Source organism: Peromyscus californicus, unplaced genomic scaffold, assembly GCF_007827085.1.
Source record: "Peromyscus californicus insignis strain IS unplaced genomic scaffold, ASM782708v3 Scaffold_2__1_contigs__length_46816999, whole genome shotgun sequence".
In the NCBI taxonomy this organism is placed as follows: Eukaryota; Metazoa; Chordata; class Mammalia; order Rodentia; family Cricetidae; genus Peromyscus; species Peromyscus californicus.
In genome coordinates this window covers 15,021,498-15,038,539 of record NW_026294540.1, presented here as the reverse complement: position 1 = coordinate 15,038,539, position 17,042 = coordinate 15,021,498, and the positions used below count along the sequence as shown (strand labels likewise).

Sequence of the window (17,042 nt, the reverse complement as noted above, 5' to 3'; positions counted from 1 at the left end):
CCTTTACATGCAGACCCTCTAGGCACCAGCTCTAGGTAAGTCTATACCTCGGTTCCTCATAAAGAAAAAGGGATCTTCAAAAAAAAAAAAAAAAAAAAAAAAAAGAAGTTTGGAGAGATGGCTCAGGGGTTAAGAGCACTGGCTGCTCTTCCAGAGGTCCTGAGTTCAATTCCCAGCACCCACATGGTGGCTCACAACCAATCTGTAATGAGATCTGGTGCCCTCTTCTGGTGAGCAGACATAAATCATAAATGCAGGCAGAACACTGACTACATAAAAATCTTAAAAAAAAAAAAAAGGAAAAGGCTGCAACAGTCCCACCTGGAACTGAACGGAGACAACTCAGGAGTCAGCTCTGCCCTCCCACCATGTGGCCCTGGGGATCAGAGTAAGGTCACAGTACCTGCTGGGCCATCACACCAGCCTGCTGATTTGTTTTTGTCCTTGTTTGGGTGTTTTAAGATTTTTATTCTATGTGTATGGCTGTTTGTGCGTGCATGCATGTCTGTGCACCATGTTTGTGCCTGATGTCTGTGGAGGCCAGAAGAGGGCGTCCCATCCCCTGGAGTTACAGACAGTTGTGAACTGCTATGTGAGTGCTGGGAATTGAACCTAGGTACTCTGGAAGAACAGTCAGTGCTCTTAAGAAAGCTTTTAGTGGGGCTGGAGAGATGGCTCAGAGGTTAAGAGCACTGACTGCTCTTCCAGAGGTCCTGAGTTCAATTCCCAGCAACCACATGGTGGCTCACAACCACTTGTAATGAGATCTGGTGCCCTCTTCTGGCCTGCAGTCATACATGCTGTATACATAATAAATAAATAAATCTTTAAAAAAAAAAAAAAAAAAAAAAAAAGAAAGCTTTTAGTAATTTCAAGAAGAACTGTTCAATGCAAGCTGGTGTGTTGGTGGCACACACTTTTAATGCTGGTGGATCTCTGTGAGTTCGAGGCCAGCCTGGTCTACAAAGTGAGTTCCAGGACAGCCAGAGCTGTTACACAGAAAAACCCTGTCTCAATGCAAATATCTAGAAAAATACTTTAAGGAAAATTAGTAAATATAAAAATAGAATTTTTATTATTGCAATTACAAGTGTTTCTATTGAACTAATTTACATTTCTAGTATTCAACAGTTCTCCAATATTAATGTTATTCTTAAAAAAAAAAAAGACAGAATTTTGCCTGTAGATAGCTCCTTTTTCCCAGTTAAGTGGCTATCTGATCCAAGCCAACGAACTCTTGCCTTGTGTGTCTCTGACGTTACTACAGCCCCAGTACTTGCTCTCCTTGTAGATTTAAATTCCGATTTTATACGTTTTTGGTGAAAAACCATTACTAATAATTTTGGCTAACTTTGTACAAATATGCTGGCGTATCAGATGAACACAGAACTGCTAACACCAAAGGTGAGCCTCAAGCTAACAGGGCTTGCCTACATCAGACCATTGGTTGGTTTGTTTTGTTTTTGTAAACAAGGAGGCCAGATGCAGCCCTGGTTGGTTTGAGTATTTTGAACATCAAACAAATTGTCTCCTTTAACTATATTCAAATGTAACCTGACCTAAAGGTACAAGCCTTCAGTCCGGGCACTCAGAGAGCAGAGTTTGAGACCAGCCTGGTCTACATAGTGAGTTCAAACCAACGAGACAGAATTAAATGTATATCCCAGGCAGGATCTGAACCCAAAACCTTCCTGACTCAGTCTCCCAAGATTCCAGACACATACCACCTGTCCAACTAAGATGCTCTGTCATGACTGATAATGACCCAATGAAGGTCGCCGTCCTGAGTGGCATTCCAACTTCACACACTGCCATCTTGAAGTACAGAAGCCCCAGTATCTACCATGATAAGCTTTGACAGAGGACCGTCTAAGAACAAAGTCCCAGGGGCTGTAGTTCAGCGGTGGGGTGCAGCTCAGTGGTGGGGTGCAGCTCAGTGGTGGGGTGCTGGCCAAGGACATGCATGGCCATCCCCAAAGAACAGAGAAACAACAAACAAAGCAGTGTCAGCCGGAAGCCGAGCAACTGCTACCTTAAAACAACGAACAGAAAGTCCTAAGGCTGTGCTGGTCCCCCTTTCCAGATAACGTCAGAGGCCTGGGTGCACTTCAGCTCCACCCTTCAAGCACGGGGAGAGCAGTGTTCCCCTGGGAGACTCGGCCTGTGGCGAGAGATGGAGAAGCTTGTGTCGCTCATCACATGGACATCTTCTGCTTCTTTTTCTTGGCCTTCAGCACAGGAGGAAGGGAGATCTTAAAGGCTGTCCTGGAATGATGGAGAGGGAAGAAACATTTCAGGGCTGGGAAGCTCTCGGGAACCCACTCCCAGTCAGCACCTACGAAGATACTCACTCGCACGTGGTGCAGATGGGGCTGAAATTGCAGAAAACTGTTAAAACAAACAAACAAGGAAATAGGGATTTGAAAGCCAGATTACTTTCTGCGCCACCCCCTCCCCCAACACAGACAGTAAGAAAAACTACATGAGCTTACTGGACAGACACACGGAGCAGACATAGCCAATCTCAATGAGACTTCGGTGACAGAAGCAGGCAGCCCTGTAGTCCACATGGATGGGAGGTGGGAGGATTAGCTGAGATCGCTGATCTTGATCCGGAAGAAAAACCCACTGTTTGAAAAACAGAAAGAAAGAATAGGCAAGGAATTTATAATTAAATCACAGGAGGAAAAACAGCAACAGTCCAGACACAGACAGCAGCCTTAGCCAATCAGCACACACAGACAGCAGAGCTTAGCCAATCAGCACACACAGACAGCAGAGCTTAGCCAATCAGCACACACAGACAGCAGAGCTTAGCCAATCAGCACACACAGACTAGCCAATCAGCACACACAGACAGCAGAGCTTAGCCAATCAGCACTGAGGAGAATACTAACTCAAGACTGTCCTTTAGGGCTGGCAAGATGGCTCAGTGATGAAAGGTACTTGCCACCAAGCCTGATGGATGAGCTGAGTTCCATTCCTGGGACCCACATGGTGGAAGGAGAGAACTGACTCCCGAGAGTTGTCCTCTGCCCTCAACATGCACTCAGTGGGAAGCATGCACCCACACACATACACAAAATAAAAATAAAAATAATTTCCTTCAAAGCCTATTAAGATTCATTTTTATTCATGCCACAATTTTTTAAAAAAATTTAATTTTTCATTTAACTTGTGTGCTTGTATGTGTATAAGCACATGCATGTGGCAGTCAGAAGACAACTGTAGGAGCTGGTTCATTCCCTCCACCATGGGGTCCTGGAGCTCGAACTCAAGCCATCAGGCTTGGCAGCAAGCCCACTTACTCACTGAGCCATGCTGTCAGCTCACTCCACACTTACTAAGCACTGTGCTATACAATCATGTGACATCTGCAAACAACCTCCAGAGTTCAGAGATCTGGAAGTCCACCCTTCTCAGCCGGGAACTCTGAAGCCACCCTCTCCCAGCAACTTCTTCTCTGGGATGCTAGAGGTGGTGGGCTGCTGCCGCCGCTGCCGCATTAACTCACCAGTAGGTACTGCAGGAGAGAAGGCATCTGAGGCACCTTCAGGTACAGTCCCCCTGTGATGTCACAAGCCTGCAAGACAGAGCGGTCACTACCGAAGCAGAACCTCGGCATTCCCAGGGGAGGGGTTCATGGGGGACTCCACAGTTGATAAGGTCAGCTGGTGTGAGGTCCGTGTACTCGTTACTGTCCACGCTACAGACACCACACAGCTCTGCTCCAGATTCCCAGGCTACAGGACAGATTGTGTCTCTTTCTCACGAGCTGAGCTCCTAGAGAAGGTGACAGATACGATAGGCCCCTGAAGGCATGACTCTGCCCTCTGCGCCATGCAGCGTATGCTGAGCTTCCCAATGCTTTGCTTTAAATACAGTTTTCTTGCTAGTTTTAAGGGGGAAAAGAAGAGCACACGGGGCTGGTGGGCACAATACTGACGTTACAGTTAACAGTTTCCATGACAATCAAGCGGGGTGCTAGGGAAGGAAAGCAAGACCTGAGGGAAGGCAAGGGCCAAGCCGAGGCAGTGAGGGGACAGCAACTGCCAAGGCACCAGGCCACAGCAGCCCGGGTTAACTGTGGTTTCAGGCAATACCCCTTAACAGGAGGCCCAGAAGGAAGAGAAGACATGGGGTGACCAGAAGGTCACAACAAGGACTTGGGTATTAGCCAACGTGTGCTAGGACGATAGGGGTGGGGAGTGCAGGGTAGGATGGGGAGCATGGGGGGAGTTGAGCAAGTGAGTAACATGGCCTCTTATGCCATAGGCTTCTTTCTGACTCCCAAGAAGACAGACTAGCTGGTGGAGTAGGTGTGCTAAGAGAGACCAGAGTCTGCAGGCCCCTCAGATGGGGCAGCTAGGAAAGAAGATGGGAGGCAGGGTTCAGGATCTGTGCTGAGGACAGATTCAACAAGATCACAGCAATGGGGAAGGAGAGGAACAGAAAGGGGAAAAGCCAGGCTGACTGCCCAGTGAACCACGCTGTGCTCAGAGATAGGACTCAGAGTTTGGGAGCATCCACTGCATGGAAAAGCCGGAGCTCTGTTCTGACACAGTGACTCGAGGTGTCCAAGAGGTGATGGCATGTGTACTGCAGAATACGCCTGCCTGGATTCGAGGCATCACGGTGAGGGACAGGGTACCAGAGCCAGCTTTCAATCAGAGTCGAGATCTCCGAGTTAATGGACACTTTAGAGCTGAAATTGGCAGCTACAAAGCAATCACCTCCTTGAAAGCCCACTCGTGACAGGCAATGGGACTAACAGTGTGGTAAAGGAGCAAAGAGAAGGCAGCACAGCTACCCGCATCTGAACACGACATGTGACACAACCCCTGAATGCCACATGGCATCCACAGACAGGACCAATGCCTACATTGTGTCTCGTCCTCATTGGGTGGGAGCCTAGATTTTAAATACATAAAAATGTAGCCAGGCGGTGGTGGCGCACGCCTTTAATCCCAGCACTCGGGAGGCAGAACCAGGCAGATCTCTGTGAGTTCTAGGCCAGCCTGGTCTACAGAGTGAGATCCAAGACAAGCTCCAAAACTACACAGGGGGAACCCTGTCTCGGAAAAACAAAACAAAACAAAACAAAAAGTAATTAATTCTTAGGTATTTCTAAACAATTCCTTAAAATGCATTATGCAATGAATAGGCCAAGTGGTGGTGGTGGAGGTGGTGCATGCCTTTTATCTCAGCATTTGAAGGCAGAGTCAGGTGGATCTCTGAGTTTGAGGCCAGCCTGGTCTACAGAGTGAGTTCCAGGACAGCCAGGGCTACACAGAGAAACCCTGTCTTGAAAAATAAAAAACAAAACAAAAAATCCCACATGCCTACTGTCAAGTTAAGCCTAAGCAACAGAAAAGCCCAGCCCTCTCAGACCTATGCATTCTCCCGTTCCCTCAGCCCAAGCACCAGTCTAGACTCAAGGCTGTTCTCCACCCCTTTTAGCTGACTGACTCATCTTCAAGGATCTAATCTTTTAAGGAAATGTTGAATGGGGAAGGGATGTTAACAATTTTCTATACATTTATTATTTGTGTGTGTGTGTGTGTGTGTGTGTGTGTGTGTGTGTGTGTGTGTGCATATGCATGCCACGCACACAAATGGAGACCAGAGGAAATCTTGAGGGAGTTGGTGCTCTCCTTCCAGCATATGGGTCCCAGGAATAGAACTTTAGTCATCAGCTTTGGGGACAGGCACTCTTAGCCACTGAGCAACCTCACTGGCCCAGAAATATTTCTTGTGAGCAAAAGGCAGTCATCCACAGCTTGCTGATTATTTCGGTTGTGGGTACCTTTACCCTCCTCACCCTTCTGGTAAAATTCAAAGATGCAGTTTCAAACTTCTGCTCCAAGAGCAACATCTAAAGCAGGAAAACTGCTGTGAACTTGAAAGCAGCCCGGGCTAGAGTAAGCTCTTACCACCCCTCCCACCCCAGAGCACCATCTGGTTGCGGGGCGTATCTGTACACTGTGTGAGGATGCATTCCTGTGATGGGTGTAATAAGAAGCTGCACAGCCCACAGCTACGCAGGAGAGTATAGAGGGCACTTCCTGGAAGAGAGAGAACTCTGGGAAGAAGAAAGGCGGAGTCACCAGCCTGATGTGGAGGAAGCAGGTTGGGCAGTACGAAGATGAGGTAATAGCACATGGCAGAAAATAGATTAATAAAAATGGGCTAATTTAAGTTATAAGAGCTAGTTGGGGACAAGCCTAAACTAATGCTGATCTTTTATAATTAATAATAAGTCTCCATGTTATTATTTGCAAGCTAGAGGTCCTGACGAGAAAACTGGACTACAACTTCCTTTGTAGCTTTGTGCCTCTCCTGGGAACTCACTTGGTAGCCCAGGCTGGCCTCGAACTCACAGAGATCCGCCTGGCTCTGCCTCCCGAGTGCTGGGATTAAAGGCGTGCGCCACCACCGCCCGGCTTACCACTTCTAACAGTAATTCCCAAGACATATATGATGCAATGTATAGAATTTATATTTTCCTTGAAAATTAAATTATTTCGTAGAAAATTTAAAAGATGGTGCCACACACTTTTTTAATCTCCACACTAGGGAGGCAGAAGCAGGGAGACCTCTGTGAGTTCCAGGCCTAGCTACAGCCACACAGTGAGACTGTGTCTCAAGACAAACAGCCAGAAACAGATAAAAAACCATTTTAATTATACATTAAACTCACTATAACAAAAATACTCATTCGGTCTCTGCAGGTTTACCCTGTAGCCCAGGCTATCCTCAAATCTCATGAATCTCCTGCCTCAACTTCCTGACTGCTGGGATTACCGGAGTTTGCCACCAAGACTGGCAAAGGTATTACCATCCCCACAAGTACTCGATACACACGCTGTTCCTGTATGAAAGCCTGGTCACGGCCACACTCCGTGGAAACCTACCTGCTGGAGGAGCCCTGAATCCGAGTCTAGGACGCAGGCATCAATGAGAATATTCTGAAAGGAACATTTCAAAACATTATAGCAACGGTTATGGCTGTCTCAGACATGCTAGACTCTTCTCTTGTATCTTTTTTTGGAGACTGGCTCTCAACTCTGTAGTCTAGACTGGCATGGAACTTGTGCTAATCCTCCTGCCTCTGCCTCCCTAGAGTTGGTACAGATGTGCCCCATTTTGTCCAGCCAGACTCTATTCCTAAAATGGGTCCTGTAACATGTGGAGTGAAGCTGTAAGGTGGACACTGAGGTACATTTGGCATCTGAAGCATCCAGTACCGGTCCTAACGCCCGTCTCCAAAGCCTGACCCCTTTTCACCACCACATTCTCCATGCTAAGATGACACAAGGCTCTAGTGGTGCTCTATGTTTGACCTGAGCCTTAGAGAAGGGGGCTGGAGAGATGGTGCAGGGTCAGGAGCACTAGCTGCTCTTCCAGACGACCCTGATTCATCTTACAACCATCTGTAACTCTACTTCCACAGAATCTGACACCCTCTCCTGGCTTCTAGGGGACCAGAAATGCACATGTTGCACATATAGCTACATGAGGGCAAAAAGACGTAGACACATTTACAAAAAAACAAAACAAAACAAACAAAAAAACCCACAAACAAAACCCAGAGAACGATGATGATGCACCAGGTTATGTGAACATCTCAGTTATTTGCAAAGTCATACCACACTACGATAAAAAGAGAGACACTGTGAGGCAGCCTGGTGTACACCTGTTATCCTAGTTACCCAGCAGACTGACGAAGTGCTTCTCAAGTTCCAGGTCTGTGGGGGCTACAGGGAGCTCACACCAGCCTGGGCAAGTTAGCAAGAGCCTGCCTCAATGCAAAAGAGGAGACTGGGGACACTCAGGCCTTGCCACACACGTGAATGCCTTGGGTTAAATAACACTGCCAAAAATTAAAAGAAAAAGAAAGAAAAAAGAAAAAAAGGTGGAGAAGCTGGGGGCTCCTGTACCTGTCAACCCAGGGATTCTTAGCCATGTGTGGACTAACAGGATGAGTGCCATGACACCTGATGCAAAATCAAGCTCGAGTGCATAGTTCTGAAAACACTGCCAGTCACAAGGACTCAGGACCCCAAACAGACAAATGACGGGTACCCAGTGTGGATTCTGAATCCACACTCCACTAACAGGGCTCTTCAGCCAGAACACCACTCTGCAAGAATGACAGTGATTACATTTTGGGTTTTTTTGTATGTTTGTTTGTTTAAGACAGAATCTCTCTATGTAGCCCTGAGGCTGTCCTGGAACTCTCTATATAGACCAGGGTGGACTCAAATTCAAAACAGTGTGCACCACTGCACTCGGCCTCTGATCATTTCGTTTGGAAATTCGGAAGGCTTGGCCTCACCTGCTTCTGAGCAGCAAAGATGACATTCATGAAGTTCATGTACTGCAGCGCGCTGTCCTCTGCAGCCTTGATCACCTGCGAACACAGCCCTTAGAGCTCAAGTGCCTCCCAGGGCTCACGGTGACATGACCTACTGCACACCCACCCTTAGACCTCAAGTGCCTCCCAGGGCTCACAGTAACATGACCTACTGCACACACACCCTTAGATCTCAAGTGCCTCCCAGGACTCACGGGGACATGACCTACTGCAATCCACAGACAGTACCACTTCTCCAGTCCCTCTTCCTACTTAGTACTAAACCCTTGAAGTATAAGGTGACACCAGATCTTTCCTGGTCCTTGTTAAACTGATGGGCTTCTGTTCAGAGTACCCAGCATGCACTGGGAGGCCAGGAAAGAACTACTGGGAGTTAGTTCTTTCCTTACATCTGGGTCCTGGGGACTGAAGTCAAGTCATCAGGCTTGGCACCAGGCACCTTTACTGTCTGAGCCTTCTCCCTGGGCCAAGAGCTCTTGACTATACAAATACTAATCTTCTGTAAAAGTAGCAATGTTGAAAATGCTTTTCCAGATGCCTTTGTGAGACAGGGTGTTACTATGTAGCCCTGGCTGGCCTGGAACTTCCTATGTAGACGACATTGTCCTTCAACTCACGGAGCACAGCCTGTGTCTCCCTCTCCCGGTGCTGGTATTAAATGTATGTGATAGTCCCATGTTTCCCAGTCCCATGTTTCCCAGCTGTCTGCGGTTATATGTGAGTTGTGTATAATCTTACCAATATCCTTGATTTCATCTCCTGATTATCTATAAAGAGATCAAAACAGATTATAATCTAACAAACAAGATAGCTTAAAAAGCATGTGGCTTTCTAAGCAATTTTTATTTTATATTATTTTGAGATAGGGTCTCATTATGCAGCCCTGACTGGTCTGGAACTTGCTATGTATACCAGGCTGGCCTTGAACTCAGAGATGTACTGCCTCTGGCCCCTGAGTGCTCAGCAATTCTTAAATACCCCACCAAGCATGCAACACTAAAAGCAAAGGGTGAGAGGTACAAAAGAGTCAGCTCCTACCTTTGACTGCCTTGTTCACTCTGTGAATGTCTGGGTGCATTAGCATTAAGGAATAGAACGATTCTGTTTCACAAACATCTGCACTAACAGGAAAACAGACCTTCAGATTGTAAACCAGCCCTCCCATCTTCCGTCATGACAGCCATGTGGGTGGGCTTGGGTTCTGTTACCCATTCTGTACTCACCAAGAGCTCTGCACGTGAAGACCACAGTTCTGACAGCTGACTACCCACCATCTTGGATACCAATACTAGGGCCACACCCAAACCAGTCAGCCCATTCAGTGAGATAATGAATTTGAAAGCCATACAAGAGGATCAGGACAACTGGATAAAAACTCCAGGATGTAAAGGGCACTCAGTACTGTTCAAGGACATTTCACAAAAGCAAAGCTGCCCATGATACTTGAAACCAGGTGCTGGGAAATCTGGTTGCCCTGTGCTTTAGGCCAGGTCACCTGCTCATCGACATCATACCACTCACTAATTAAGAGGTCAGGAAGCAGCTTTTAAAGTCAGTCCTGGAGATGTCAAGCCAAGGAATAAGATCAAAGCAAGCACCAGGCTATCAGAGTAAGAAGCAAGAAGCTGGAGAGACGGCTCAGCAGGTCACAGCATTGGTTGCTCTTGCAGAGGACCCAGGCTCGGTTCCTAGCAGCTACATGGTGGTTCAAAACCACCTGTAACTCCAGTGTTACAGGATTTAATGCCCTCTTTTGACTTCCCAGGTACCAGACACCCACCCTGTACACAGAGATATACACAGGCGAAACATTCATTCTTAAACTAAGATAAACCAAATGAGACAAAAGAAACAAAGCAACACCTCACCTGGAAGCAGCGCCAGGCTTTTCAGGTGGCCGTGGGAACATCCCACAGGGCCAAAGGGGCTACTGCACATGAGTGTTGTAGAAGAAGGTCTAGGAGAAGCTACCAGTTAAACACCCTCGCTACAAAAGACTGCCTTGAGACACACCAGCACAAGGATACAGCAAAGGGCTTTGGCGAGGGATCCTGCTAGTAGTGTCTCTGTGTGCTGGCCCTTTATGTCACCTGCAAATTTTAAGAGCACAAAAGGGGAACATTCTAAGTTTTTTTTCAAATGAAGTCATTTTGAAACTCTAGTATTCATGAATGAATCATAAGATGACATGTTCAAAGTGGATTTCAAAACACAGAGACCAGCAATCAGTAAACCCAAGTGAGCTACTCCACGCCTCTTTTCAGAGTCTAAGTGTATATTTAGGGGAAGGAGAGGCAGAGGTGGGAGGTGGTATTTAAAGGACAAGGAGGGACTGGAGAGGTGACTCAGTGCTGAAGAGCTCTGGATGCTCTTCCAAGACCTGGGTTCAAAGCCCAGCATCCATACGATGGCTCACAACCATCTATAACACCAGTTCCAGGGGATTGGATATCTTCTGGCCTCCACAAAAACAGGCACACACGGTGCATAGACACACATGCTGGCAGATTTATCTATACACATAAAGTAAAATAAACCAATCCAAAAAGCAAAAATATAAGCCAGGCGGTGGTGGCGCAAGCCTTTAATCCCAGCCCTCGGGAGGCAGAGGCAGGCGGATCTCTATGACTTTGAGCCCAGCCTGGTCTACAGAGGAGTTCCAGGACAGTCAGGGCTACACAGAGAAACCCTGTCTCGGGGGGGAAAAAAACAAAGACGGGGGCAGGAGGACCCCAAGTGCAAGGTCAGCCTGGGCTACTTCGGAAGGCCCTGTCTAGACACACACAAAACCCAAACAAGACTAAGAAAGAATAGCTGAAACACAAGAGAAGAAAAGCTGGTTAGCAGTGTGTCTTCCTGGAAAGCCACAGTATTCTAGAGCCAAGGAGGATTAGCAGGGCCAATGCCGGAAGGTCAGATAAATATCACAGCAGCAGGGGGTGGGAATGACCTTAAGAAGGAAAAGAGGCACATGGCCAATATCAGCAGCCTCAAATCTTTGAGCTTAAAGGCTCCATTACGTGCCAAATCAGTGTCATTTCTAAGGGAAAGGAGTCTACATGTAACCAGCCCCTATGGCTCAGGGACCATTGTGGAAACGGCAGGGCAGCAAAACTGTAAGAGTCAAGGGTTCAGGAGGACCTGGCCAAACAGTGTTCGGACAGGACAAGAAGCTGCACTCTGAAACACAGCAGCTGTGGCTGCCTTCATAAGCCCTACACAGATCAGGCAGTCAACACTGCAGCTTGGAGAGGGAGGGGCTCACGAGCCTCCTCTAGCTGAGGAGGACCCAATAACAGCTGATGGGCTGGTGGGGTGAGCTTGCCTCCAGGAAATTGCCCCATACCTATGAGGACATGGGCAGCACACGTGGGTTCTTTTAGTTTTGTTTTGTTTGTTTGTTTGTTTGTTTGTTTGAGACAAACTCTCTCTACATAGCCCTGGTTGTCCTGGAACTCACAAGAGATCTGCCTGCCTCTGCCTCCTGAGTGCTGAGATCAAAGGCATTTGCAACCCTGGCCAGTATATGTATGTATGTGTGTGTGTGTGTGTGTGTGTGTGTGTGTGTGTGTGTGTACATATATATATGTATATGTATATATGTGTGTGTGTATATATATGTATATATATATATACATATATATACATATATATATAAAAGACACACAGTTGGGAGGGGTGAGGAGATAGGAGGACTGAGGAAGAAGAATGGGGTTGGCGAATATCACCAAAATACATGGTACGCTTGTATGAAATCCTCAGAGAACTGATACAAATCTTACATTTAAGAGCATACAACAACCACCACTATGGGGAGGTGACAGTGACAACAGCCAGGCTCTTACTCTTGGTCATCAGGTCTTTGATCTCCTCGGCGATCACCTCATTTGCGGCTGTCAGCAGCTCGTACTTCCCATCTTTACTCCCCGAGGGATTATAGTCAGGAATGGGGTTGCCAGGGTCCCCAAAGAAGTCTCCGAGTCTGCCGTTCTTCCCCGGGTATAAGAACCGACTGCCAGGGTAGAGTAACCAGAATGTACTACACACATGGAGGGAACTGTCAGAGAACTAGAGAGCAGCCCCCAGCAGCAGAGCTCCCCAGAAGCAGAGCACTGGCCCCTACCTCTCCTGAATGTGACTGGCTATCACAGCCAGCTGGTTGGAGCGGTTCATGAACAGGTGGGAATTGGCCAGCACCATCACAGCATCCATGCACTTGGATAAAGTAAACTGACAAACAGGAGAAAAACAAGTCAGCTCCTGATGAAGACGTCACTGAAAAACCGAATATTTATTACTTAGTTTTATGTACTCATATGCTGTGGTGTATTTAAGAGAGGGTCTTCCGCTGGGCAGCCTGATGCTGAGTAGCAACAAATGCCCAACAGTTCACCTGTCTACCTCCCAACGTCATGACATGTGGCACTAGGTGCTGACAGTCACTGACATCTGACATGATTCAACACTAAAAATTTGCTCATCCTCGCCTCTCCTAAAACCTGGAGCATGGCACTTGAGAGGCCTTCCTGCCTTTAATGACACGAGTCATTTATAGATTAGAACATTATTTCCCAAATAATGGCGTGGTGGGGCCACATGTGCAAACTTGCAAGCCTTGAACTTAGGAGACAGAGGCAGCTGGGACAGAAGTTCAAGGTCATCCTCAGGCTGTACAACATGTTCAAGGCCAGCCTGGGATACCTGAGTTCCTATATTGAAAAAAACTTTAAAAAGCACAATCTTGTTTGTTTTGTTTTAATAAATAAACTGTGTTTCATCAAAATGTAAAACTTGGGTCAATGAGATGGCTCAGAAACTGTAGGGACTTTGATGCCTGGGGCCCACTTGGCGAAAGGCGTGAACTAACTCCAGACCTCTACAAATAGGCAAACATCCACAGACATACACAAACAAAATTGTTTGGAAAAAAAAAAAAAAGGATGTCCCTATCTTAAAACTCCAAAGACGAGGTCTGGCGGGATAGCCCAATGGTTAAAGGTGCCTTCCACCAAGCCTCATGACCTGAGCTCAATCCCCAGAGCCCACACGATTGAAGCAAAGAACCCGAAAGGTGTTCACTGACCTCCACATACATGCTGTGGCACACCATACCCCACCCCCAAGTCAATCTGTAACAAGAAATGCCTACTCACACAACAGATATACGGAATGTTTAGAAGAGCAAAATAGAGGAGGGGGCAATCAACAGGTCAGCAGGTCTGAGGGCTTCATGTGTGTTCCAAGGAGGAGGCGTGGGGCCAGTTACACAACTTCCCCGCTCTAAGAACTCCCTGGTCTGCACGGTATAACTGGCAGCTGTTGTAAACTCACAGCTTTCCTTTTCTGACAGGGTCTCAAGTAGCCCAGACTGGCCGGGAGGAGCTTGACCTCTGGTGAGCCGCCTGCCTCCACCTGAGTGCTAAGATTGGACGAGGGCCACCACACCCAGCCTGTGAAGTCTCAATACTGCTTGCAGGGTAGTGGATGGCACGCAGACATACCGAAGTTGAAGAGAATCACTGGAAGGCTCAAGCCATCTTACCTGAGATCCCTTTAATGCTTGCTTGCCCCACCAAATCGGGTTGGTGTCAACTACGATAACCAGAAGATTCACCTCATCTTCTGCAAAGAGGAACAAGAGCAACATTTAAGAATGTCAGCCTCATGAAACTGAAATACAGAGAACATTCTTGATGGTCCATTAACAAACTAGAGGCCTTCAAATGGTTATCATCCTCTGATGGATCATGAGCTCACCAAAAGGGCCAAGTTCCCTTAAAGATCAAGGGACTGAAGAGACAGCTAAATGTCTTGCCTAGTATTGGGGAAGCCCATGTTTGGTAGCCGGTATCTCATTTTAAAACAGAAAACAAGGGTCAGAGATGGCTTATAAGGTAAAAATATCTACAGCCATGCCTGATGAACTAGGTTCAATTCCTGGGACACACTGCTTAGGTGAGACCTGACTCAACAAAGGTGCCCACTAACACACACACACACACACACACCAAGAAAAAAATGTTAAGAAAAAAAATTTTAATTTTAAAGGCTGGGAATGATGGTGTATTGTCTTTAATCCCAACACTTGGAAGGCAGAGGCAGATGGATCTCTGTGAGTTCAAAACCAGTATAGTATAGCAAGTTCCAGGTCAACTAGGGCTGAGGAGGTGGGCAAAGGCTGTGGGTGGAGCACTAACCCTCTGCTCCTGGCACGTGAATGTTCAACAATATATACTGACTTAACCCAAAGGTACTCACATTTTAAAAGCCTGGTCTTGGGCTCACTAAGTGACCAGTAGGAATCCCCAGTGATAGGACTTCAAGCAGATTAGGGACCCCTGAGCACCTGGGCTAGCCTATGAGCAGTCAGGATGACCCACCATAGACCAGCCAAGCCAGTTGTGAGTAAGAATCTTTATTTACTTTTTATTTGTACAGTGCAGGCTGGCCTCCAACGCCTTGTGTAGTGAAGGGTGACGTCAAAGCTCTAACCCTCCTGTCACTACCTCCCAAGTGCTAGCTTATACCACGCCATCTGCTGCTAAGCAGTGCTGGGGACCAGAGAGTGCTCTGTGAACGTCAGGCAAGGACTCTACTCTAATGCTACATTCCCAGTCCAAGAACCAACTTTTAAAAAGAGTCAAAAAGGGGGAACTAATTCTTATGTGAACCAAGTTTTGACCAAGTGAAGGCATCACATGACCACACTGACAGACACAACTGAACAGGCCAAGGGAACACAAGCACTCAACAAACACCCACACTAAGAACGGGAGACGGCTGATAGAAGTCCTGGCTCCCCGTCCTCAAAGAATCTACACTTCATTTAGTTCGGTGCTGGAAACGAACATAGGAACTTTTACATGCTAATACACGGTTCTGCCATCCTCAGCATTTTCTTTTTTTTTTTTTTTTTGTTTTTGTTTTTGTTTTTCGAGACAGGGTTTCTGTGTAGCTTTGCGCCTTTCCTGGAACTCACTTGGTAGCCCAGGCTGGCCTCGAACTCACAGAGATCCGCCTGGCTCTGCCTCCCGAGTGCTGGGATTAAAGGCGTGCGCCACCACCTAAGCTAACATTTTCTTATTAAAAAAAAATTAGATTTATTCTATAGACATGAGTGCTTTGACTGCAGCTACAAATGTATATTACATTCGTGCAGTGCCCTCGGAGATTGGAAAATGGCACCATATCCCCTCGATGGCTCTGCCACTGTGTGGATGCTGGACTGAACCAGAGTCCTCTGCCAGTGCTCTTAACCACGGAGTCATCTCTCTAGGAACCATGACTTGCCCAGGATGGCCTTGAACTTGGAAACCTCCTACCTCTTGAGTATCTGGGATTACAGGCATCTGTCACCACACCCAGCCAAGAGCCTACACTTTGAAGGGACAGAGCAATCCTGCCTGTGCCTGCTGTCATGAAATGCCTGGATGCTCATGAAACAGCCCAAGGCAGTGCCCAATTGACTACCTCCTACCTTCCTTCATCAGGACCACCTCCCACTTCTGGTTTCTGCGGAACCGAATCCTACTTACTTTTTCTTCCTTTATAGTACCAAGAAGAAAACAATGTGCTGCCTGTCTGAACCGTGCACATGCAATGTCCTGGCCAACTTCCTCCAGCCCCTGCCTCACTGGTTGACAAACCGTGCCAGGCCTGCCTGCTGTTCTCACAGAGGTGTGAGGAGCGGCTCTGACTGCTGAACGCACCTCTCTAACTACTCTTGCTCCCCATAATCTATTTTTCACACAGTAGCCAAAGTGATGCTTCTCATGTGGTCATTCTAAATAATTCTGGTCCAGTGAGAGGGCTCAGCTGGTGAAGGCGATTGCTGACAAGCCCCCTGACCTGAGTTCAATCCCTGAGACCTAAACAATCAGTAAGAAAACCAATTCCCACAAGTTGTCTTCTGACTTCCACAAGCACTTATGAGCGTACACACACACACACACACTAAACAAACAAATAAATAAATAAATGCAAGAATCTTCGGGAGGAAACGCAATGACAGTCCTCTTGAACTTAGTTGCCACACATCTGTCTTCACAGCCCTGGTCCCCTCTTGGAATTAATTTCACTTGCCAACTGCCTCTCTCGACCATAAGACACCACCCGCTCAAAACTTCCTTGTGTTGAGTTCTGTGCTGTACTCCTCAGTTTAGAAAATAATGTCCAGTACCCAGGGGGCAATCCCAATATTGACTGAAATGACACACTGGGCGTTCTAATGCAGGCCTGTAATCCCAGAACTCGGAAGGCGAAGGCAGGAGAGAGGGCCCACATAAAAAAATAATAATAATAATTAGGGCTGGGGATGTGCCTCAACTGGTAGAACGCCTACTGAGAATGCACAAAGACCTGAGTACCACATAAAATCGAGCTGGATCGGGCACGCCTGCAATTCCCGGCACTCTAGAGACCGGAGGACCGAGCGTTCAAAGCCATCCTTGACACCACAGCGAGTGTCTACGTGAGACCCTGTCCCAACAGCTGCTGTGTGAATGAACGAACACACGGGCTGCTCGTCTACAGACCAAACGTGTCCCGCCCGGCCCTGCTCCGCGGTCTGGCCCGCGCCACCCTCACCGTCCGCGGCCATGGCGCCCCTAACGCCTCGGTGAAGAGCCGCCCACGGCGCGCCAACTTCCGGCGCCGGCGAGTGACG

General features: G+C 47.4%; 1 protein-coding gene across 5 annotated transcripts; it reads right to left on the bottom strand.

Moving 5' to 3' along the window:
• Window positions 1-1,052: 1,052 nt before the first annotated feature.
• Gtf2h3 (general transcription factor IIH subunit 3) lies at window positions 1,053-17,042 on the bottom strand. Of its 5 annotated transcripts, none has more exons than XM_052755455.1 (13): window positions 16,964-17,042; window positions 13,920-13,999; window positions 12,501-12,607; window positions 12,223-12,389; window positions 10,405-10,467; window positions 9,416-9,445; window positions 9,116-9,144; window positions 8,339-8,413; window positions 6,915-6,968; window positions 3,515-3,583; window positions 2,493-2,628; window positions 2,352-2,388; window positions 1,053-2,265 (listed from the first exon to the last, which is right to left on the bottom strand). In XM_052755455.1, the coding sequence occupies exons 1-13, from the start codon at window positions 16,974-16,976 to the stop codon at window positions 2,196-2,198; spliced, it is 930 nt and encodes a 309-aa protein (XP_052611415.1). In that variant the 5' UTR covers window positions 16,977-17,042; the 3' UTR covers window positions 1,053-2,195. The 5 variants fall into 5 exon arrangements, with proteins under 5 accessions (XP_052611415.1, XP_052611419.1, XP_052611416.1 ...); XM_052755459.1 differs by lacking the exon at window positions 16,964-17,042 and adding an exon at window positions 16,912-16,934; XM_052755456.1 differs by lacking the exon at window positions 16,964-17,042 and adding an exon at window positions 16,736-16,895.

What these genes read in the sequence shown, in the direction of transcription:
- Gtf2h3 (XM_052755455.1), bottom strand. An exon ending in CCTCGCCAAAGCCCTTTGCT is followed by an intron (nt 9,446 to 10,404) that starts GTATCCTTGTGC and finishes TAATGCACCCAG; the next exon opens with ACATTCACAGAGTGAACAAG. An exon ending in AGATGAAATCAAGGATATTG is followed by an intron (nt 8,414 to 9,115) that starts GTAAGATTATAC and finishes CTGTGTTCGCAG; the next exon opens with GTGATCAAGGCTGCAGAGGA.